The 26,035-nt window shown below is 37.6% G+C and overlaps 1 protein-coding gene across 2 annotated transcripts in view; it reads right to left on the bottom strand.

The window, feature by feature from the left end:
* The window catches only part of LOC134657439 (ABC transporter G family member 20-like), a 333,481-nt gene that overhangs the window by 273,572 nt on the left and 33,874 nt on the right, over positions 1-26,035 (bottom strand). For both annotated transcript variants that reach the window (XM_063512989.1, XM_063512988.1), the window contains exons 5-10: positions 17,269-17,405; positions 13,682-13,807; positions 11,103-11,196; positions 5,781-5,966; positions 5,121-5,359; positions 4,274-4,514 (exon numbers count right to left, since the gene is read on the bottom strand). In XM_063512989.1, the coding sequence (XP_063369059.1) occupies positions 4,274-4,514; positions 5,121-5,359; positions 5,781-5,966; positions 11,103-11,196; positions 13,682-13,807; positions 17,269-17,405 (1,023 nt within the window). The remainder of the gene's footprint in view (positions 1-4,273; positions 4,515-5,120; positions 5,360-5,780; positions 5,967-11,102; positions 11,197-13,681; positions 13,808-17,268; positions 17,406-26,035) is intronic.

The raw sequence follows: 26,035 nt of genomic DNA, 5'->3' as shown, positions 1-26,035 counted from the left end.
TCGCGAAGTCGCACTTGTATTACAAGTTACAAGCTTTTGAGAAACGGGCCCCAGGTGTAGGGAAAAGTAACGTACGTGTAAGGTTGTAGCAACCAAATGTAAGGAAATGTAATGCGCGTGCAAGCTCGTAACGACTATATACGCGCAGAAAAATACGCTAGGCTGAAACCGCGCGATGTCACCAGATATAAACCGCTCGACTTTGATTGACTTGTCGCGGACATTTTACGTATACCCCTAGTGTATCCCTGGCTTATGTCAGAAAATAGGTCATATATTCTATAGGTACATAGTATAATAATATACACGCCATAAATCTGAGGTTAATAAGGTTTCGGAAAATGGTTACAGTCTCTTTGCACGCAGGAGCGTTTATGGCTAGACGTATAAATTCGCTTAACGCCTACTCCAAAACGTACGTAGTGATTATATTCTCTTTGGTCTACTCCCTTACAATCGTCTGTCTTCGTAATAATAATATAAAAGTGCGTAAATGTATTTGAGAATATATCCAAGTTGTATTATGCCCTCTTGGCCACTGAATTTTTTTAGCAAATAGGTTTTTCCATAAAAAAGTTAGAGGAGGGTCGAAAATGTCCTGAATAGCTTTAAGAAAACAGGATTTTGGTTTATTTAGTCAGATACTAAAACGTAGTGATTATATTCTCTTTGTCAGATACGTCCCAATGTTTGGCCTCTTCTCGTGCATAAAAGGGTCGTTCTCGCATTTCGTGCAAATCGGTGTTTTCGGAAATTTACCAAAAATGTGGTGGCGTTTTCAAATATCTGTTAATGCAAGGTTGTAACATAGGGCCTAAAGTATATGTCTCTCCAATGAACAATTCTAAAAAGATATGTATTTTCTTTATATGTACAATTAACACCCAATTTTTTCATTCATTTCTACATGTAACGCGTGAATATATAACTTTGACCTACATTTTAACCTTAAGATACTACAAATAGAAAATTCGTTGTTTGTTCAATAAATGACTTATTTAGTTATGTTTTAAATCGTATAATATTAGAAGCTAGAAATAAATAATAAAAACTATACAGCCTTATAAGTGTATGGTTCAAGTAATTTCTTCATTACCGACGCGAGAAATAGATTAGCTATATTTTCCTATATAGCGAGGGTATATAGCGCCTACCGCCGATGCAACACATTGTTCGTCAGTCAGTTGGCCGCGTGATCTCGTAGCGGACGCCCGTGTGCCGCTGTTAGCGAAAATATATACGATCTCTCGGGTCGGGAAGGAGTGTGGTTCTCGTTAGTCTTCATCGCCATCGCGTGATTTATACAGTAAGTAGCAAGTGTACATTATTATAATTATACGTAATGAAGTGTTTTAGTGTCCCCTTTCAGATGGTTTATTCTGCAAAATTAAGGTCTGATGCCAACTGATGTAGGCGACAAAAACTTCCAAAACTTCATTCATATCGGTTTCATTCACTTCTTTTCCTTCTAATTTTACTGGGAAAGGTAATGAATGACTTAAGAAGGTAATGATAATATATTCGAGGCAGTGCATTTAATGGAAAGAGGCTTAGTTATTATAAATATTACGTTGTTATAAACATTTAAAACTGTATATGATAATAGGGGAGCCCAACCGGGGAGCCTTTGTAGTCTAAGATGGTCGACCTTCACCGATATGTCTGACGGATGAAACTTACATATTATGAAAGAAAATATATTCCTGAACATAAATAAATAGGGTTGCTTAAAGAAATATGGTCAAAACTATGTTTAATTATTTTTTGAAAAAAAAAAATTTTTTTTCTTTAAATTTCACCGATCTGTCTGACAAACGAAATAAGTTCCAATGGAAAGTATACAACTTGTACAATATAAATCAACTAGGTTGCCTATCTTTTTCCGGTCACTATTATGTGGTTATAGGGTTGCTTGCGAAAATCCGGTCACAAATAAGGTTTGCCAGGCTTTTAAATAAAATAAGAAGGGAAGACTTTTAGCGATAACTCATAAACGGCTTAACTTATCAAGTTCGCTTTAATTTTGTTTGAATGAGTTTATTAAGCACTATTTTTATGATTTTTTTCCATATTTTTTGGAACCATTTTTCAAAAGTTAGAAGGAATAACCGCTTTTTATTCTTTCTAAATTATTATTTCCGAATTGATTGACTTTATCAAAAAATGTTGTTTGCAAACTCCCATTTATTTTTAAAGACCTATCCGACGACACCCCACACTATAGGGTTAAAACGATAAAAAAAATTACATAGGTACAAAACGCGAATGATTTAAATATATTTTGTCTATGCTAATTTTTGAAAATTTGAAAACTATGTTTAATGTGATATGGTGCGCAGATGATCAAACCGACTTAACAAACACTTGGGGTTAACAATCTCGACTTATAATGATGATAAGTAAATGATGAATGTACCATCTAGCTTGAACATTATAAGTTGAGATTGTCAACTCCAAGTGTATGTCAAGTCGGTTTGATCATCTCCGCAGTGCTTAAGACACATGTTTTTAATATTGTTGATTTTAATTGGTGTTAATTTTCTTGAAATACAGTTTTTTATATAAATAATAAATAAATAAATAAATATTGGGGGACATCTTACACAGATCAACCTAGCCCCAAACTAAGCAAAGCTTGTACTATGGGTGTTAGGCGACGATATACATACGTATATAGATAAATACATACTTATATACATAGAATATATTCGATTTCATAAGTTTGTTTCATTACCGTCCACTGATAAAATTACCATCTCGGCCGAATTCATTACCAGCGCGTAGTTCATTACCAGTAGCCTTATTAAATGAAAAGTAATAACGTTACAAAGGTGCCTTTAGCAGAAAAATGTTAATAAATGAATCCACAAATTGACGAAACTCAAAAGTTTACCATTTAAAACAAAAATTACAAATCGAGAGAATCTCACCGATTTGCACGAAATGAGAGAATGACCCAAAAGGGAAATAAAATTTTCACCACACCAGCTTGTAAAGGCTCTCTTCATTTCTCAAAAACCGATGAGAACCTTGCATTTTATCTACAAGAGTGGCAAAGTTATTCGATCCACAATTTAAGTTGTTTCCTCATATTAGCTGGTACGATTATTTTATTCACATTTAAGTGATGATTTCAATGATAAATATTTAATAGCGTTCATTTGGATTTGATTACTAATATCTGGCGTTTTGATTCACAAAATCTCATTTAATAGCTTTGTCTTTTAGACTTGTCCAAATATGTCAATTCTAATAAGATGTACCTGGTTAGGTTGTCGCAAAGAACTACAAATAATGACAGCTGAACCGTTTCAAGTCCCACTCATAAGGGCTGAAATAGACGGTGCGAGAACTCGCATGCGAGTTTCATTACATTGCGTCATTTGATCGGTCGGCTGAATTGATGTAACCTCAATGGTGCGCAATGTAACTAAAATCGTATACGAGTTCGCGCGCCGCCTAAATGAGCCCTAAGTCTCCGGGTCCAACGGACACTTCTTGTCCCAGTCACAGGGCATGTTAGTATCCTCGTGCCGCCCAATGTACATTAGGATGTACACTCAGTTTCGATGGAATGTCAACCTTAGTTAAAAACAAACTAGGTAGCATTTCATTTGTCTCGTAAACTTTTCGAACAAATGAAATTCAACCTAATTAAAATACAACAAGGTTCTAACTTCCTTGGCTATAATTTTGTATGGTGGGCGGCACAAGGGTATTGTTTTCTCCAAGCTTGTGGTTGACCACACGCACATAAGCAGGCCTAGAGGGTAGTGCCCGACAGAGTTGTTGGATTAAGTGTTAAGTTAATGCTATAAGACTCACCAGGTTAGGTTGTCGCTTCGCAAAGAAATCCAAATACTGGCAGCTGAACCGTTTCAAGTCCCACTCATAAGTCTCCGGGTCCAACGGACACTTCCTGTCCCAGTCACAGGGCGTGTTAGTGTTGTTTTTCCCAAGCTCGTGGTTGACCACGCACATAAGCAGGCCTTGAGGGTAGTGGCCAACAGAATTGTTGGATTAAGTGTTAAGTTAACTATAAGACTCACCAGGTTAGGCTGTCGCTTCGCAAAGAAATCCAAATACTGGCAGCTGAACCGTTTCAAGTCCCACTCATAAGTCTTCGGGTCCAACAGACACTTCCTGTCCCAGTCACAGGGCGTGTTAGTATTGTTTTCTCCAAGCTCGTGGTTGACCACGCACATAAGCAGGCCTTGAGGGTAGTGGCCGACAGAATTGTTGGATTAAGTGTTAAGTTAACTATAAGACTCACCAGGTTAGGCTGTCGCTTCGCAAAGAAATCCAAATACTGGCAGCTGAACCGTTTCAAGTCCCACTCATAAGTCTCCGGGTCCAACGGACACTTCCTGTCCCAGTCACAGGGCGTGTTAGTATTGTTTTCTCCAAGCTCGTGGTTGACCACGCACATGGGCAGACCCTGAGGGTCGTGGCCGACGGCGATGCAGAACAGGACCATTTGCGAGAGCGGGAGGACCACGATAAATGCGAGGAGGCTGGAAAGAGAGGAAAGATAAAATAAAAATGGTTAGTTGAAGTCGGATGAAGTACGAGGGATGGTAGCGGTGACGCGAGCCGCTTCCAAATATTTTTTCTACCTCTGTGACACAGAAGTTTGGTTCGTTAAATTCTCGAATGCGATTGGTCGGAATGCTCTCTATTGAACGTTTTTCTCCAAGCTCCTCCAAAGATCTTGTAATTAACGTTATTCTAAATTTAAGTAACTCAAATAGACCCAATAAATACATTGCTTTTATCCCGGCCGACCTTACATTTGAAGTTCTACAACAATTTCTTACGTCCATTTATTCAATAAGTGGACGTAAGATTAAAATGGCGGCTGTCAGTATTAGGTAGTCATTACTCACTCATTTATTATAATTTGTCATACAAAGTTGCTAATTGTCACGACTCGTTAGTACGAGTAAATGTAATACCTGATGGCTGTGACATAGTTGTAGTATTTAAACCTCATTCAAATCAACTCACGTGTATTAATACCCTTTGAAAGTAAACATCTTTTGGCTGATACGATGATGACGAAAATAAGAGCTTTCAAAAAGGCGACGTTTGTTAGAAACAACTGAGTAAAAAAACCTTACGCGTAATTCCTAAAGAGAGTCAAGAAGTTCTTCCACAGTAGTGCTTTCATGTTCCTCCATCTCATCGGCTTGATTCTCTCCAGACAGCCGATAGGCGGGTTATCTTCCGGAGGTAAGGCCTCTAAGGGAGCGACGTCTGGGGTGACGACTACGCGGCCTTTGCTGCTCATGGAGACGTTATCTCCGAATTCTCCGGAGATCTCATGGATGTCCTCTTCTAGATCGATTACAGCAGGGTCCTGGAAAATATGGAATTTTAGAGCTTATACAACAACAGACAGGTTTTAGTTTGATATTCATTCGAGAGTTTATTTCATGATTCATTCTCTATTTAGATTTTAATCCCGGATTCGAGCGGGATGACCACTTGCAAATTTTGTAATGTTCACCACGCATAATGTCAGTTTAAAACCATTTGCTATGATCACTGATCAGTTTATTTTTGAAAGATACTAACCGGCATTGACGGGAATTCCATTTTCTCTACGATAGGTATTAGCCGGAATACTAGAGCAGCACCTATTGCCTCAGTTCTGCAGAACTACTATCTTCAGGAATATACGACCACAAGGTCGGCCTGGTAGCTTGATCCCGCGCATCAACATATGCAAGCTCCATGCGCCGAGTGCAAGCGTCCAATTAACTTTTAAAGCCACTCACCGGCAATGACGGCAACTCCACCTTCTTCACGATATCTTCCAGGATGCTGGAGCGGCGCCTCTTGCCCCTGTTCTGCAGAACTGCCAGCTTCAGGAACACGTCCTCAAGGTTGTCGGCCTGGTAGCGACGGAGCAGCTCGTTGGGAGCTTCCTCGGCGAGGAAACGGCCTCCTCGCATCAAGCCAATCTAGAAGACAAGGAACAAATAAAATAAGGTTTATTGAAGTGAAAACTTCTTTAGCGGCGCTATACACTTTTTGAGGTGGGGAAAAAATGTTCAACTCGAGACAGCGTAGGACGATCACGTGACCGTAAGATTTACATACTTAGTGCTGCAGACATTTTGCAATAGGTAGTGATTGAGTTTTCACTTCTGCCGGCACTCCCTGAGTGCAACCCGTTGTTTTTTTTTTTTTTTTCAAAGTGACCACAGAGCCTAAGGGCCGATCCAAACGGATTGCAATCCGACTACAATTTGTATGGGAACTGCACTTCAACTGCAACATCGGCGTGCAATTCGCCGGTATGGCCCTAAGGTATGTCTCTTGCGCACGGTACATGTAAAATGCACATAATATTGGTTATCCGTGTGTAGTCTACATGCCCCGTGTGCAAGTCAATACACCGTGTGCAAGTTAATGCGACGTGTGCAAGTCAAATTGCCGTGTGTAAGTGGTAAAACCGGCTTACCGGCATTAATGATACTTATGTAATATCATTGACATATATCTCAGGACTGGCCTTACGTGCGCTAAAATGGTACGAGTTCAGCGTGTCACTCACAAATTCGAGCCAATCGTGCAGTCTAACGCAACTAGTTGCGACCAATCGCGCGGCCGCAGGCGCGTGATGCGAACTCGTCAGCCAATCGCGTTGTAGCGGTGTCACACCGCTGTACTGGCCCCATTCATGCCCCATTCTTATTGCCCGTAAGGCCAGTTCTGAGATTATTATTGTTTTTGTAATTTTATTTAAATTTATCATGTATGGATCATAGTTATCTGAAATAAATGTATATTTTGTTTTATATATATATATATATATATATATATATATATGTCGGAGCGAGACACCAGAAAGACGTATTGCAGCATTACAGTTCATAGTTAGACGCCTGTAAAAGTCGATTAGCAATGTTTGGCTGCGTATTGTTTGCTTGTGACGAAATAGTAAAGTTGCGTAGTGAGTGGCGCCACCATCTATTGGCGTATTATTGAACTAAGATGACAGGTAGAAGGCTTTGGAACGTCAAGAGGAGTATCTTGAGTGAACGTAGGCACGAGCAGGCATTTTTGTCGTTATGTTGGTAGACTGGTCAGGCAGGTTTACCAACTTGAATTGGAGGCGGGAGCGGTTGGCTCCGCCGCTGGAACTGGCTTCCGGCTTCTTGATCGGACCGCGCTAGAGATCGGACGTTAGCCAAGCTCGTGCCTAATTCGCTACGTTCCTGAAGGCTTACACCTGAAGGATTATTCTGAAAGCTTATAGATTCTCACGTTCTTTAACCGTTTAGCTAAGTGTTTTATTCCAAGTGTTATTTTGATTTCTTATGTGCCATTATAAGCTTACTTTTGTAAAATAAAGAAACTATGTGTTGTTTTGAAAAGATGTGTCCCGCCGAGTTTGTTGCCGGGTTAAATCTTCTCGGGTCAGAGGTGTAGGGTTGGAACCGGTTTAGTTTGACTTAAATAAAGATTTGAACGATTTCATGTGATCTTTTTATTTTTATTGAATTCCGATTCCATCGTAAGATCGTTTAGTTATTTTTATTATTTAGTACTGAAATAATAGTAGGCACTAGTATGGTTAATGAGTCCGAATGTTTATTTCATGCGTAGGTAGCATACCTACTATTTTGGTTGTGAAGTAATACATCTAGGTACTACCCCCACGCGCCCACCGCCATCGGGACCATCCGTCGCCGACATCAGCAAGTGGGATCGATGCGGAGTTTCATGTATTGCTTACACAGCCACCTGGGAGCGTGGTATATTTCTGGTGACCTATATTCCATAATCTGGACACGTGGTAAATGGTAAGCTCACGTGTCTAACCTTCATTGAAAGGTGAGTGCAGTTCATTATGTTATTTGGTGTGAATCATTGTGAATTATGATTGGGGCTGTCGAAGAGAGTGGTCGTGACGTGGCGTCATCTCTGGTATCGCCACGTTTCTTTATAATTAATTTTTGTAATCCATTTAAATCGAAGCGATCTTGAGTTATTTTAATTTGAAATCCATACTGTTAATTAAAACCAAGTATTAGCTATTACGACGTGATATTATTTCATCGCTCACTTGTGAATCTACCCTCAGTAATTGATTTTTCATGAAAATACAATTAATTTTTAAAATCCATTGAAATCTAAGTGATCTTAAGTTATTTTGATGTGAAATCCATATTGTTAATTAAAATCAAATATTGGCTGTCGCGACGTGATATTATTTCATCGCTCAATTGTGCATCTACCCTCAAAAAATATTTTTTTTCATGAAAATACAATGCACCGTTAGAAATTGATCCTGCTGATTTGCCAATACATAGGATTATGTAATCTTTACCCTGTAACGTTTAGTAATTAATAGAATTGCGACAAATTATTGCTCGTAATGCCGTGATAGATCACAAATCGTGCATACTATGGAAACATGAGCTACGCATATGAAAATTAATGTTACAGTGTCCTGCAGCCAGAGCCGAGCGAACTTGCAGACATCATACCATTACGCCCGTGACACAGAAGCAGCTGTGCAGTATCTTCTGTGCTGGAGATTTGGAAATAAAAGGACAGGTTTCGTTCTAATTGTTTATTAGTGAATTTTATTTTGAGTGTAATGGCGAAGCATAAGTCGAACGTAACTAATAAGCTGTCACTTTTAGTATTGGCCCATTACCGTGTTACTTATTTTTGGAACACGTGTTTGTTTGTTCATAGAATTAAATAAAACGCACTCATTGAAGTTTAAATTTTATTCTGAGATTTTTGAAGTCCCGTATACATTGGAAACATATTTTTGTGTCTGCTACCTTGCATTTCATAAACCTTTTGAGTTTAGCCTGCATAAATGATAAACCTGATACCGTGCAAATGATGATTTCAGTAACAGCCGGCTGTGTTGAGCCGCATCGTGTCTCTTGCAGTCTGCCGCAGCGGCGGCAGCGGCGGGCGGAAGGGATCGGCCTCCGTGCTTGGGTTGGACCTCACCACCACCACCTTTGACTTGGTCGCGTGCATCATACTTTATTAAGCTGGTGAGCAGTTCCCATTTCGTTGGGATTATTTTGAGATGTTTTACTTCTGCATAGAAGTCTTGAGCGAGTTTCTGTTGTTAAAGCTAAGGAAGAAAGCTATCTTTAGTGATTTTGATCAGTAATGTTCAGTTTCAGTTGATCAGTTGACGCTGATAGTACCAATGGTTCTGAGTAACATGATTTAAAGACCTGTTCTTGTTTTCTTTTTTTGGAATTCACTGTTAACATTGTTTTGCTTTCGACGGACTGAAAGCTTGTACTTTCGAAGGACTGAGAGTACGCCCGATGGACTGGGTACTACTGTTTTGCTTTCGATGGACCGAAGGCACACCCGATGTACTGGGCAATACTGTTTTGCTTTCGATGGACTGAAAGTATGCCCGATGGACTGGGTATTGTTTAGTGACCGCATCAGAAGTGCCGGAGCATGTAAGAGGTGCACGTGGTCTGCTTTTTATGTGCAGAATGCTCTTTGCGAGGAGTAGCACTTACGCGGCTGAGATGGTTACTTCTGACGAGGGTCTGGTATCTGCCGAAGGACTGGCAATGCACCGAAGGGCTGGTGTTGTTTTGTTAAAAATGAATTCCCGTTTATGTACTGTGTTCATATGAGTAAAATTGGAACTATCAATTTTATTCAGAATTTTATTTACTTTAAGATGTCTTACAAAAATTTAGATCACATATGACCAATTTTTTTTAAATGCCAGATAATTTCCCCGTAAATTGATATTGACGACAGTAGTAGTGATACTGTCGAGCAATGAATTAGAGCTGTTGTGATTTGTGTTTTTGATGTTTGGGATTGTTCTGTTTTCACATAAATTTGAGAGTATCCGCCAGATGGAGGCGATGATTAATGGAGTGTATCCGTTAGATAGCGGCGATGATTACTGATGATTATTTTTATTTAGTCGTTGCTCGATGGACTATTTTTGACTAGAGAATTGAGGATTGTTAAAGTAATTTTGAACAATTATTTTTTCTGGTTTGATTGACAACAAAGTTTGATTTTAATAGTAATTTGAGTGAGACCCAAATTGTTGGTCAGGAATGACCGAGCGATGAGATACTGTGCCGAGTATTTTGTTTCAGTATCAAATGCATACACCCACACACGAGGACGTGTGTAGCGCAGGACGGCCGTGTCGGAGCGAGACACCAGAAAGACGTATTGCAGCATTACAGTTCATAGTTAGACGCCTGTAAAAGTCGATTAGCAATGTTTGGCTGCGTATTGTTTGCTTGTGACGAAATAGTAAAGTTGCGTAGTGAGTGGCGCCACCATCTATTGGCGTATTATTGAACTAAGATGACAGGTAGAAGGCTTTGGAACGTCAAGAGGAGTATCTTGAGTGAACGTAGGCACGAGCAGGCATTTTTGTCGTTATGTTGGTAGACTGGTCAGGCAGGTTTACCAACTTGAATTGGAGGCGGGAGCGGTTGGCTCCGCCGCTGGAACTGGCTTCCGGCTTCTTGATCGGACCGCGCTAGAGATCGGACGTTAGCCAAGCTCGTGCCTAATTCGCTACGTTCCTGAAGGCTTACACCTGAAGGATTATTCTGAAAGCTTATAGATTCTCACGTTCTTTAACCGTTTAGCTAAGTGTTTTATTCCAAGTGTTATTTTGATTTCTTATGTGCCATTATAAGCTTACTTTTGTAAAATAAAGAAACTATGTGTTGTTTTGAAAAGATGTGTCCCGCCGAGTTTGTTGCCGGGTTAAATCTTCTCGGGTCAGAGGTGTAGGGTTGGAACCGGTTTAGTTTGACTTAAATAAAGATTTGAACGATTTCATGTGATCTTTTTATTTTTATTGAATTCCGATTCCATCGTAAGATCGTTTAGTTATTTTTATTATTTAGTACTGAAATAATAGTAGGCACTAGTATGGTTAATGAGTCCGAATGTTTATTTCATGCGTAGGTAGCATACCTACTATTTTGGTTGTGAAGTAATACATCTAGGTACTACCCCCACGCGCCCACCGCCATCGGGACCATCCGTCGCCGACATATATATATATATATATATATATATATATATACGTCAATGTGTAATATACTTACAATATTAGCTTGTTTTGTTTCATCGATGTAATGGGTTGTGATGATTACTGTGGTCCTGCCTCCTTTGGTAATATCCACTAAATGATCCCAGATGCTGTAAAAATAAGCTTTAGATAAAGTCACTAATTGTAATACTAAAAGTAGTTACATTAACCCTTAAATGCATGACCTTTTTCTTTTTGCCCGAAATTAATATATGTATCACATAATTGTTTGCCGATTCTAGGAAAAATAGTAAAAAAAAATATAACTTCGATTTTCACTGCGAAATCAGTGTTAGAAGTTGAATTGGCTAAATCATATTTATGTAAATATGTAATTTTCAGTAATAGATATATGATTTTCTTTACTACCATTAGAAAGGTACACTATTTGTGATATACCTATGATAAAGTTTGTAAATATAAAATAATTACAAATCCCGAAAAATCTGCCAAAATCACATACTAAAAATCATCAAGGTTTTTCTAAGTTTTCCGACATTTCGTCTATAAACAAATGTAATTTTTATAAATTAAAATACTGCGTAAATTTATGTAATAATTCGGAAAGTTTATTAGTTTTACTATTGAAATAATATACAGGAACAAATAGAATTTGTTTAACCATTAATCTGTGGGCTGTCTAATGCTTTGTAGACATTTGGCGACACTATGCATTTAAGGGTTAAATTTCAAGTTCACACATTTACGGATAAAAGCGCAAGAGAGTTATCATAGAACCGAACTCGGACTCAGTAATTAAAAAAAAAATTTACATCTAAAGCAGAAAGCTCTTAAACGAGGTAAGTTATTTGATATTACTGCGAAGTGACGTCACATTTCAGTACCCATTTCAATAAAAGAAACTATCGTATTAACAATTGGATAAAATAAATTAATCCTATCTCTTGTTATTTGAGGACCAAGCTAACATGGCATTTGCTTAAACAAAGTGTGAAATGTCATCATAAATGTCAAATTTCTATGAAACTATGACGTGACAATGACACTTTTATACTTTGTTCTGCCAAAGTCAGTGCAGAGTTAGCTTAGACGGACTGTATCATGCCTATTGGTTGCATTTCGCAAGTGACAAAAAGGCTGGTATCTATAGTCAAGCTGGATATGTCAGTAGCAATGTAAAGCAAACTAAAATATGATATCCTTAGGAAACGAACAAAAAGCAGCAATGTACATCGAACTACGATGAAATGTAAACAAAACAGTTGAGCAAATAAGGATACGCGATTTTCGAACAATTCAAACGTAGTGTTGCCAAGCCGCGATTTTTCAAATTTGCCGCCTTTTTCTACTGACAAGATTTGCTTGACCAACTAGGTATATTTTATTTTCAACCGTATTTTTTTTTTCATAATTTATTTACAAACAAGATATATACAGTGTATTACTAAAAGAAATTAAAAAGCATCCTTGGTACAATGCCTCAAGGGCCTATTTTAAATTTAAGCTAGTTTTCAACCGTATTAGGTACGTAGTTAAACATGTCTTAAATTATATTTTGAACTTTTAAATTCTAAGCGTCCACCTATACCTATCCAGGAAATATAAAAATTCAAGTGGTCTCTAAAACATTTATGGCTGCCAGTATTAGCACATTCATGCAGTAGCCAGTAGCCACTATTTAAATTTTAAAATGGGAAAGTAGGTAATTTGCCTTTAAAACGAGGATGAACTGAGCACTTTTACTCCATTTCTGTGGAGTGTGGACTCAAAAGTAAGTACTTTTTATGACTCCCTCGGTTTGCATTTTTCACTACTTTTTGAAAAGAGGTTGATTGCGTAGGCACAAGTGTGAAATTTTGCATATTTTGATATTAAAATCTTCATATAAGGTAAACGTACTGGTGCTCGACGCGGTACCAGTACATGTCATCTTGAAACTTAAGTCATTGTCATTAGAGATGACAGCAGGGTGTCATCTATTGGGTATTAGCATGTCGACCAGTAGTACGTTTACCTTACGTGGATATTTTTACTTCTACATTACGTAAAAAACGCTTTTTGCAGCGGACGTGCGACTTTCAATCCAGAAGTCGCGGGTTCACACCCCGGTTCGTACCAATGAACAAGCGAATGGAAAACGATAGGTAGAGGTAGGTATCATTTGATATTTTACCAGCCGCTTTTCGCTGAAGGAAAACATCGCGAAGAAACCGGATTAATCACAATAAGGTCTAGTTTCTCCTCTGGGTTGTAAGGTCAGATGGCAAGTAGCTTTCGTAAACACTAATGCCTACGCCAATTGTTGGGATTAGTTGCCAAGCGGACCCCAGGCTCTAAAGAGCCGTGGCAAAAAGCCGGAACAACGATAGCGTTGGCGGATCTTCATGGGAAGATGATGAATGCCTCACTTAAAAACACTTTGTATTTAAAAAGATTTTGTATGCATCCGAAGAGGTGGGCTAGCTTGGCCACCATGTGGATACCGGTAGAGGGACGTGGACGGGGCAGGCCCAAACGGAGATGACCGGATGACCTGGACAGCTTCCTGAACAACTCCAGAGGAACACCAAATCGGGAGTCGTGGAAATCAAGGGCCCAGCAGTGGGACACTCAGGCTAGGAAAATAAATAGTACCTTTGTCGCAGTACAGGGTCGACTCCAGCCGTGGGTTCATCCAAGATCACCAGCTCCGGCTCATGGATGAGAGCCGCAGCCAAGGATACTCTTCGTTTCTGACCTCCTGACAGGGTCTTCACTTGCCTGTGAAACAATCACAATACGTTTAAATCAAAGGAAAGTTAGCAACATAAATAATTGACGAACTCCTATCGCCAACGCAGGCCAACGTGCCTTGCCAACCGGTTGTACAGTCGCCATCAGATATATCGGAGCGGTCAAGGTGTTCACAATATCTGAACACGCACTCTAACGCCCTGAAAATAGAGGCGTGTTCAGATATTTGTGAATGCCTTAACCGCTCCGATATATCTGATGGCGACTGTACATTAAATTAGTTCAATTACCGCTGATCTGCCAACCACATTACCTCACATTAGCTTTTGACGCTGAACAGCTTGCAGAAAAACTACAACTCAAATTGTCGATGAGGCAAACCCTACTACAAAGCAAAATGTCTACGTAGATAAATGTATATCTATCTATATATATAAATGCAAGTGTCCTGACTGACTGACTGACTGACTGACTGACTGATTCATCAACGCAGAGCCGAAACTACAAAAGCTAGAAAGTTGAAATTTGCACACTAGGTTGAATTTATAAAGTGTACAAGAGATAAGAAGCGATTTTGAAAAATTCAACCCCTAAGGGGGTTAAAAAGGGGATGAAAGGTTGTATAGGGTGCAAGTTTTATTTTAAGCTAGGATTTTGAAACTTTGTAAAAATGTACTATATTAAAAAACAAGAAAACTAATTTCTGCGTTTTCGAAAATTCATCCCCCAAGGTGGTGAAAAAGGGGTTGAAAGTTTGTATGGAGATCAAATATTTTTGTGAGTGTTGGACTTGAAACTTTGTATATGGGGATATTATTATAAGACGGGAAAAGTAATTTCAGCGTTTTTGAAAATTCATCCCCTAACAGGGTTAAAAAGGGGTTGAAAGTTTGAATCCATTACAAATGCTTTGAAACTTCTTAGAAAGACATAATAGCCGATGACAAAAAAAAAGGAATTGCGACGTTTTAGGTAATTCAACCCCTAAGGGGGTAAAAAGGGGATGAAACTTTGTCCTGGGTGCAAATTTTATTTTAAGCTAGGACCTTGAAAATTCGTAAAAAGGTATTAAATTAAAAAACAAGAAAACTAATTTCTGCGTTTTCGAAAATTCATCCCCCAAGGTGGTGAATAAGGGGTTGAAAGTTTGTATGGAGATCAAATATTTTTGTGAGTGTTGGACTTGAAACTTTGTATATGGGGATATTATTATAAGACGGGAAAAGTAATTTTAGCGTTTTTGAAAATTCATCCCCTAACAGGGTTAAAAAGGGGTTGAAAGTTTGAATCCATTACAAATGCTTTGAAACTTCTTAGAAAGACATAATAGCCGATGACAAAAAAAAGGAATTGCGACGTTTTAGGTAATTCAACCCCTAAGGGGGTAAAAAGGGGATGAAACATTGTCCTGGGGTGCAAATTTTATTTTAAGCTAGGACCTTGAAACTTCGTAAAAAGGTATTAAATTAAAAAACAAGAAAACTAATTTCTGCGTTTTCGAAAATTCATCCCCCAAGGTGGTGAATAAGGGGTTGAAAGTTTGTATGGAGATTAAATATTTTTGTGAGTGTTGGACTTGAAACTTTGTATATGGGGATATTATTATAAGACGGGAAAAGTAATTTCAGCGTTTTTGAAAATTCATCCCCCAAGGTGGTTAAAAAGGGGTTGAAAGTTTGAATCCATCACAAATGCTTTGAAACTTCTTAGAAAGACATAATAGCCGATGACAAAAAACAGGAATTGCGACGTTTTAGGTAATTCAACCCCTAAGGGGGTAAAAAAGGGGATGAAACTTTGACCTGGGGTGCAAATTTTATTTTAAGCTAGGACCTTAAAACTTCGTAAAAAGGTATTAAATTTAAAAAAACAAGAAAACTAATTTCAGCGTTTTTAAAACTTCATCCCCCGAGGTGGTAAAAACGGGGTTGAAATTTTGTACGGAGATCAGATATTTTTGAGAGTGCGGGACTTGAATCTTTGTATTTGAGGATATTATTAGAAGACAGGAAAGGTTATTTCAGCGTTTTGTAAAATTCATCCCCTCATTTAAAAGGGGGTTGAAAGTTTGTATGGAGTTCAAATTTTATTTTAAGTTAAGAACTTGAAACTTCGTAAAAATATATGTTATTAAAATACAAGAAAACTAATTTCAGCGTTTTTGAATTATCATCTCCTAAGGTGGTAAAAAGGGGGTTGAAAGTTTGTATGGATATCAAACATTTTTTCGAACGCGGGACTTGAATCTTTGTATTTCGGGATATTATTAAAATACAGGAAAAAATAATTTCAGCGTTTTGTAAAATTCATCCCCCAACAGGGTTAAAAAGGGGTTGAAAGTTTTAATCCATTACAAATGCTTTGAAACTTCTTAGAAAGGCATAATAGCCGATTACAAAAAAAAGTAATTGCTACGTTTTTGGAAATTCAACCCCTAAGGGGGATAAAAAGAGGATGAAACTTCGTCTTAGGGTGCAAATTTTATTTTAAGCTAGGAACTTGAAACTTTGCAAAAAGGTATTAAATTAAGATACAAGAAAACTAATTTCAGCGTTTTTGAAAATTCATCCCCTAAGGTGGTGAAAAAGGGGTTGGAAGTTTGTATGGATATCAAACATTTTTTCGAATACGCGACTTGAATCTTTCTATTTGGGGATATTATTAGAAGACAGGAAAAGTTATTTTAGCGTTTTGTAAAATTCATCCCCTAACAGGGTTAAAACAGGGTGAAAGTTTGTATAGGGTTCAAATTTTATTTAAAGCTACAAACTTGAAACTTCGTAAAAATGTATTTTATCAAAAGAGAAGAAAACTAATTTCAGAGATTTTGATAATTCATCCCCCGAGGTGGTGAAAAAGGGGTTGAAAATTTGTTTGGAGGCCAAACATTTTTTTGAGTGCGGGACTTGAATCGTTGTATAAAGGCATATTATTAGAATACAAGAAAAATAATTTCAGCTTTTAAAAAATCATCCCCTAAAATGATTAAAAAGGGGTTGAAAGTTTGTATAGGGTTCAAATTTTATTTAAAGCTAGGAACTTCAAACTTCGTAAATAGGTAGTTAGGTAGTAGGTTTTATTAAATAGAGGACATGAAAATCTTCTTAGGGGGTTTAGAGGGATTATAACGAGGACAATTTTATTCAGTTAGGGGCTTGAAACTTCGTAGGTTGTGAAAGACAAAGTCTCATGCGTTGTATAATATTAATAATTAACAAATGATTAACCGTCCTACCGCAATCTCTTGATTCTCTTGCTGCACAATGTTCTAAGCTAATGTAGAATATATAACCACCAATATACAAATCCACGCGTACGAAGTCGCGGGCAACAGCTAGTGTCATATATACATATTTACAGCAGAAAGCCAATGGCTACTTCCAAGTTCAGACTAAATCATTAAGTTACTAACTTACTTACTTAAAATATTCGGTCATCAAAAACGAAACGTCATCTTTAATAGCAGAAATGGGAGAATAAATACTGACTTGGTGGGATGCGGCAACTGTAGTAGGGTCAGCAGGAAGTCGACTCGCTCATCCACCTCGCTCGTCGTCATACCAGCTATCCAGCCAAAGTATATCATGGTCTCTCTGATGGAAAACTCTCCAAACAGCGCCACCTCCTGAGAACAATAAGATTTATTATTTAACATTTAATAGTATTTTATGCAAGTTCCGAAAAACTCATTGGTACGAGCCGGGGTTCGAACCCGCGACCTCCGGATTGCAAGTCGCATGCTCTTACCGCTAGGCCACCAGCGCTTCCAACTAAATTCATAAGATAAACGATCATAAATTGTGCAGTATTAATAGTATTTTATGCAACCGTTGTTTAAGAGAGATCAAAAAAGGCGAGTGGCGTGAGTAACAATTTGAGGCGAAGCCGAAAATCGTTAATAAAGACGCCACGAGAATTTTTTGACTCAGTTAAACAACGTTGCATACAATACTTTTTCTACGACCAAGCACTTACTTTGAAATAAAATTGTAAAATTAACAAATATTTTTAATTCAAGTAATAGCAAAAATGGAGGGTACGGGCGGGAAAAGAATGAATGAATGAATGAAATTTACAAAAAACATGTCTATGGTTCACTTATTTGTCTGTGATGACATTTAAAATAAGGTTGGCAACACTGTATTTCATTAAATATTTTTTTAAGTGGTCATTACACGAAGTATCGTAAAATCGCCAAAAACATACTGCGTGTGCACAAATTCTTTTTTGGGGAATAGACTAAAGACTTGTCTTGACAACGATAAGGTAGGGTTTTAAAGGTGTGTGCACGACCCTTTAAATGACAAATAAAATTTTAGGGAGTAGAAAAAATAACTTTCGCGTTTTGAACACATATTAAATCATATTTACATACAACCAGACCCGGAATTTATATTGTTACTTACCGTTATTTATTTTTTTGTGCCGGGTACAAATCTCTGTTTGCTCTCCGTCTGCTAATAAAGGTAACAAAATAAATTCGCGTTAGACCCGGTTCCAAATGTGATTTAATAATAGGAACATTTCAATAAGAAAAGCAGCATTTTTATTTTTAGGGTTCCGTACCTCAAAAGGAAAAAACGGAACCCTTATAGGATCACTCGTGTGTCTGGCACAGCCTATTTTCTCCGAAACTACTGGACCAATGTAAGTTGAAATTTGATACACATATGTAAGTTTGTGACCCAAAGACATGTAACGTAAACAAATAAATTTTGAACATGGAGGTCACTTTCGGGGGGTAAATGAGAAAATTAAAAAATAAAGTTTTTCAAACTATATCGTGTTACATATCAAATGAAAGAGCTTATTGTGAGAATCTATAATATATATTTTTTTGTAATTTAAGGATAAACAATTTATAAGTAATTCAAGAAAATACCCAAAAAATTACCATTTATCTCCGAAACTACTGGGTCTAAAATTTTGAAAAAAATACATAAAACAGTTCTTTACCTATAAATGACAGAAAAACCTATTAGAAATGCGCAGTCAAACGTGAGTCGGACTTTATGTACCCTTGGAACGCGAGTCCGCACTCGCACCTGGCCGGTTTTTTTTATTTTTTGTCAAATATTTACACTGACTGCCATTTAGTAAGCAGTTACCGTAGCCTGTAGACTCAGGGGCGTCACATAAAGTCACATTAGCAATTGCGATCCTTAGGAAATTGTATCTTTTACACGTTTAGTCTTATGAAATTTTCAGGGAAATGATTCCATAGCAGGAGCTTTCGCGATGAGAATTTTTTCCGTAGAATTTCGTACAGTGACATGACGCTCTGCCAATAAACAATTCAACAAGTCAAATAAGTAGGGTTTAAGGGGTCCGCGGCCGCTGCTGGAAACCATCGCCAGCGCGGACTTCTGGCCGAAGGGTGTGGTGTTTCGGCGGTTCCGTGGGAATCTGCCAAATCCTACACCGGAACATGCGACACAACAGAAAACCTCCGTGTCGCCGAAATATTGTTTTAGCTTGTAAGATTTTTATTATTGTATATATGTTAGTTTGTAAGGTATGTATCTATGGGCCTTAGTTGCCTGACAATAAATGATATATTATTATTATATATATTATTAAAGTTTTTATCGATTAGGCCCTAATCATTAGGGCAACATATAACGAATAGTTTTGCTAACTATACCTTTTTCAAGGTTCCCTGCCTTACTAATTCGTTCTCATAAAATATGAATTAATTATTATTACAACAAACATGGCCTGCATCCGAAGCTATTATTGTATGCAAGTGCAATGCGGCGCGCCTCTGCATACAAATCTATTATTACTGAGGAAATAGCTCCATAGGTTATCTATAGCCAACGAATCACTTTGGCTTCTGGTTGATGTTTTGAAGGTTTATCCCCACTTTATATAAAATATTATAGATATTATATTATACAGGGTGTTTGGTACATCGTTTGCCAAATTAAAATGGCAGATAGGTTTCATAATTTGCTATTTTCTCGTGCCTAGAAAAAAAAAATTTCAACTAATCAATCAATCTACTTATATTTTTTGCGAGAACATAGTTGAACGTAGTTTTTCCAGCTCTATGCCAGTTTTTCGTAAATTTCAAATTGTTACGAGCGCAGTAGTGAGACAAACCGTGGACAATTTTTTTTCTAGGCATGAGTAGATAGCAAATGACTCAACCTATCTGCCTTTTTTATTTGGCAAACGATTTAGGGGTGTAGGTACCAAACACCCTGTATTTTCTGTAATAGGGATGTTTCCTGTATTTAAAATAAATGATTTAACACCATGCACGAAATAAAGCAGCATAAAAATATTAGAAATCGTAGACCTTGGTTATTTTAAGACACAATTTTTATTTAATAAATCCGAAAAAAAATATAAAGAGTAGGTAACTTGGGGGCTATTCATAAATTACGTAATTTCAAATTGCGGGGGGGGTCTGGACATCGGATGATGTCATGATGGTTGCATGACGTAGGAGGAAACGGGGTTATTCGAAGCATGATTTTTGGATGATTTTAGGGGGGGGGGGTCAATAATCGTCAAAAATCGATGACGTAATTTATGAACAGCCCCTTGACCATGACGTCATTGTTCTGTATTTCATAGAGATTCCATAGTGGCTAATCGTTTTGACAGTTCGAAAAAAGAAACTGATTTGACTGAGCAGTCAGAAGTACCCTATTAGTTTTTAAAATTGGTTCACAATAGCTAAGTATTGTATTGGTGCTTGTGTTTCTGTTTTCTTTTATTGAGGTGTGCAATAAAGAGTATTTGTATTGTATTGTTGTATTGTATTCTTCTTTGTTGATTATTAAGCTCTGTAGTATTAATGCTGCTTTCGTATTAATGCGAGTTACGCCTAGACTGATTGGTGATTTGTTTTCATTTGATTAGGTACCTAATCTGTTATCGCCTGTATACTCGTTATCGCCACTTGAGGTTTCGATTATTAGATATTAGTACCTAATATATATTCAGTAGAATAGGCTGGTAAAGGAGTGAAGAACCGCAAACTGAGATTTTAGAGGCATACACTTGATGATTAAAGTATTGAATTTTGGAGAGGTTCAAACAAATAAAACCAGTACTTTGTATACATGTGGGGGCTTAGGCAACCCACCTACCTGCCTAAATCAGCAATCAATAATCATGCATTTTTCATACTTACATCATATACATTTTTACAGTACATAATAATTATTATGGTGCTACTTTACAGCACTAGTGCGATAATTAGCACATTACATAACTATTTAAATTGCCATAATATATGTTACTGTAAAACGTTGTACAATACATGTGCTAAATAATAGGTAATGTCTTAATTTTCGCAATTGTATCGTAATGTACTAAGTGCTCACTTCGATAATTTAAATGATATATTAATTATATTTATAATTTACCCAAAATAGGTATTGAATATTAAACAAGCAAGCAAACAAATAAAACAGTAGCTAAGCTGTAGTAAGCTGTATACATAAATGTTATTGGAATTGGTACATAATTATTGCGAATATTAACTATGCAGAGCCGCTGTGCTCACCCGATATGATAATTATAGAATGGACATAATATTAACGGTAATTATATGGATGCTGTAGAATCCTTAGAATTCATGTTACTTATATCACAGAATAAATAATAGTAGGTACTAGGTATACAGAAGACTCGCTCTCTAACAAAATGCTTCTGTTACGACCAGGACAGATATGACCGCTAGGTGGCGACAGCGCCACGCGCGGCTTATGGCTAGCCACCAAAATAGGTGTGGAACGCATGTACTTTCAGCTACCTGTAGCAAAGCGACGAAATCGCGGACTGAGCCACGCCTGGTTATATTTACAGTGTGTAAATCCAATACGGGCGAATATTTAAACTGTTGTTAGCATCTTAGGACCTAAAAAGTATATTGAGATAGATTTGACTTAGAAATGCAATGAAAATTTTAACCATACAAAATAATTCGGCCCGCAAAGTAATACACCACACAAGTTACGGAATACGAGCTTTTTAAAGTAACTGTCAACGCTTGTTGGCAGTTACAATAAAAAGCTCTTATCTCGTAATGTCATGCCATATTATGTTTCTTAATGTTTGCAGTACATTGCTGCTCGGTACATGTGAAAAAAAATAATTACGGGGTCATAATTAAGTGTAACTTAAAAAAACTTCTTAATTCATGATTAGACGGGTAAATTCTATATCTGATTTAATTTATTGCCCGTATTGGACTTACACACTGTATAACTGGTTATATTATATTACAACAATTATAATAGTCCAAGCTAACCTTCTTGCATTAAAAAGACGATTAGAGGTCGACTCACGCTCGACCGGACCCGGCCCGGGCCGAGTCGTCCGACATGCCATATTCTATATAACGCCTGATCGGTGATCACATGGTGCTTTCCATAGAAAATGAAGCGCCGGACCCGGCCCCGGCCCGGGTCTAGCGTGAGTCATCCTTAATACTATAATTAGTAGATTACGATACAAGTGTGAAAAATAGGAAATTCGCAGCATCTTTATTCGAAATCACGCAATTTACCACAAATTTAATTTTCTTACCACCGAATTTTCGAACGCGTATTTATTTATTACCTAATATTAAACCTAAAGTTAGCTATTTTGGCTTGTCAAGATACAACGAAGGTAAGATTTATTTTAGAGGGTGCGTAAATTGTTTTCCCCTTAACCTAAACTTATACATATATTACTTTACTGGTTTGTTTTAGGACTCAATTATACAATGAAGTATTACCGAATTTAAACTGTTGTGAGGCATACTAACATTACTAACATTGAATAATTTTACTGTTTAGTGAGGCCTGAGTGGACGCTCGAAGCGGAGCGTTCGGCGGGGCGTGCAGCGTGGCGTCGAGCTCCCATGGGATTTGAGCAGCGTGCACTAAGGCCGCTACTATACGTTTGCATTTGTTTGTCATGCACGCCGCACGCCCCGCCCCGCTGCACGCCCAACATGAGCGTCCACTCAGGCCTTAGTGACTCACTCGCATGAAGTATTACTTGCACTGTTTGCGACGCGACTTCGTTGCTACAAGAACTATTGTATCATCATCTTCCTCGCGTTGTTCCGCGTTGTACAAGAACTATATATTGTATAATAAAAAATAAAAATTAGAATATTTTTTTCATGTGACGATAGCGAAACGGCCAAGCCACATATTTTGTGTAGAGAACAGTTAGTGAAGTTAGAGCTTGTAGAGTTAGAAGTTTGACTCTACAAGAGATCTGATAACTTTTTGACAGTGCGAGCCTTGGTTTCGTCTTGGCAACATTTTACATGAAAATGTTTATGATGGGATAAAATTATCTGAATCTAATGAAACAAATAAAAGAGTATGCGAGAAACGATTGCGTTATAAGCCCCTTGGAAACGCACCGCTGCACACCCCGCTTAACGCACCGCTGTACGCCCCGCTTGACACACCTCTGTCTGTACGCACCGCTAAACGCCCCGCTGCACGCCCCGCTAAACGCCCCGCTGTACAGTCAGCATCAAAAGGAACTGATCAGCCTACGCGTCAAAAGTATCTGCCATTCTCTAATAGCTTAATAATAAGAGATATATATTACTCTATGAGTAGGTATGTGTCGAACCATTATACTGTAACATAATTAATACGTTTGAACGTGAAATATAGAGGTACCTACACTGGAATCCGTTTATTATGACTCCGCCTATACCTACTGACCAACCGCTATTATGACGTAATTACTGTGCGAAGTTTGGTTTTCATATAAAATTCTTAGTGAAAATTCAAAGTCGGATAAGATGACTTCGCTTATAGTGACAACCCGCTTACTATGACCTAAACCTATTTCCATGAAATTATGTCCGGTTATACTGACACTTCGCTGGTTTTCGTGGCCGTCCCCACATCTTTCCCTGCGAGGACGTTTAGTGCCAGCGTGGCGTTTAAGTTGTTTTAGTTTTGACTCTCGGTGACAAGTTGATAATAGGTTCCAGGTTGATAATAGGTTATTAAAACTAATTTCTTACAAAGGAATTCGAGATTCATTTGGGAAATTTAACAATAATAAGAAATTAATCCACTATGCTTTATATGACATCCGCTTAGTATGACGTGTTTGTCACTTCCCTTCGATGTCATTATAAGCGGATTCTACAGTATATGTATATTTGGAAAATAATTAGTTTTGGCGATTCTATTGATGGTGACTGTACTCTCTTGCGTTTTACGGCCAATTTCATATGAATTTCCTATATGCCCTTGTCTTTATTACTGTAAAATAAATACTAAACACATGTCGGCGCTTTGATATCTTCTCATTGATTCTGATTATTTTTTTATACATTAAATGCGCGTCGAATAAATAGAATCAAAACATTGCGTACCTATTCGAAACGTCTTCAAATAAATTTCATATAGTTCCACCCGGAAGTAAGCTTACATAAGTACAAATAACATACTTGTGCCTGAACACGGGTTGCACTCCGGGAGTGCTGGCAGAAGTGAAAACTCAATCACTATTGCAAAATGTCTGCAGCACTATGTATAATTGAGGTTAACGCGATCTAGCGTTATTTAGTCGCATTACTTGAAACTCCTAAGCACATCACTGTTAGTACTCGAGTTATAGTAATACCAGTTAGAGCGAGACTCATTAAATGGCATTTAAATCAGTAAAGAAAAACTCAATGACATTGAAGTAACAGTTTTTCGATCAGGTCACGTGTCCGTCTTACGGTCACATTTTTTCCCCATCACAAAAAGTGCACAGCGCCGCTAAAGAAGTTTTCACTTCAAAAACTTCATCGTCAATAGTTCACGCGTCAATTAGAAACTTTAATAATATTAATAATATACCAAAACACGCACTCAAACATTATCAACTCGATATTTTTCGGCAACAAAATGTATACCCCGTTGTTTCGAATGCAAACCGGGATCATAAAACAAGTGAACAACCACAAAGTGAATCCACAGCTAATCTATATAACTCGCCGGTAATGTAAACATTTCCCTATAAATTACGTTCGCTCACCACCGTTGTCGGGGATTAAAGTTAGGGAACTGTTCACGGTACGATTATAGACTAGGTATAGTTTTGGGGGATACACAATAGTACATTGTGCAACGTGGGGGGTAGGTAAGTGAAATATTGTACGAGAGTCTATATGATAGATATGCCTGATCTTACGATCGGCCGCCGACATATATATATTCACGACAGCCGCAGGCTGGAGTGAATTAAAGACTCGAGTAATAATGTTTTTCATCACACTTGTGAATGTCTTGTTTTGGCAGGTTAGGATTCAAAGGCACAGACCCATCCGGATTCAGCCATAATTGAAAATTGTGTAAAAAATAATTTAAACGGCTATTAAATTAATCAAAATAAATATTTTTAAACATACACATAAAAAATAATTTATTAACGTCTGTATTTTCAATGTAAAACCCATATAAAACTACTTGGTTCGTATGATTTAGTGACATAATTTAAAAAAAAGCTATAACTCACTCGTAAGTTATATCTTTTCTTTTCCAGAATCCATAACTCCCACGGGAACAATATGCCTTTATCCTTCAGTACACCTGCATGAAATAAGATCTTTTTCGAACAAGTGTGATGAAAAATAGTTTTTTACCTATAGATGACATACATACATCACTGGCCCAGTGACCCAAAGAGGATCTTGGCCTCTGACACAAGAGAGCGCCACTCTGCCCTATTGCATACTTTTATAGATGACAGGAAAACCTATTAGAAATATGCAGTCAAGCGTGAGTCGGACTTAATGTAATGAACCCTTGGAACGCGAGTCCGACTCGCATTTGGCCGGTTTTTTCCTTTGTATATGACATTTATTTCGGTTTATGTTATTGTGTTTTTTGTTAATACGAGTATAACTAACGTACGCTTTAAATAGTCTAACAACACAATTTACAAGACATATATAGTTACGAGGGGTGACTGAAAAGTTCGCGGCCTTAGAAAGAAAATGAAAGAGAGTAATGTTAATTATGAATGGTTAATAATGGTTAATAATTGTTAGTAATGGCGGCAATATTTAAACTGCCAAAGAGGCGAGGAAAAAAGTAACATAGTTTTTTTTTCTAGCTTAGGCCACGAATATTTCAGACTCCCCTCGTACATTCTATCGTATACAATCTTTATTTTTATTGTAGTTATTTATTACACAAAAGTTACAACTTTTTTGTTAAGGACAAAGCTCCACAAAACTACATTTGTTTGACTGCTTTTACTGTGTCTTGACACAATTGA

The sequence above is a fragment of the Cydia amplana genome, chromosome 20 (assembly GCF_948474715.1).
Source record: "Cydia amplana chromosome 20, ilCydAmpl1.1, whole genome shotgun sequence".
NCBI lineage: Eukaryota > Metazoa > Arthropoda > Insecta > Lepidoptera > Tortricidae > Cydia > Cydia amplana.
Note: the sequence above shows the minus strand (reverse complement) of the source record. Positions and strands in the feature narration are given on the sequence as shown.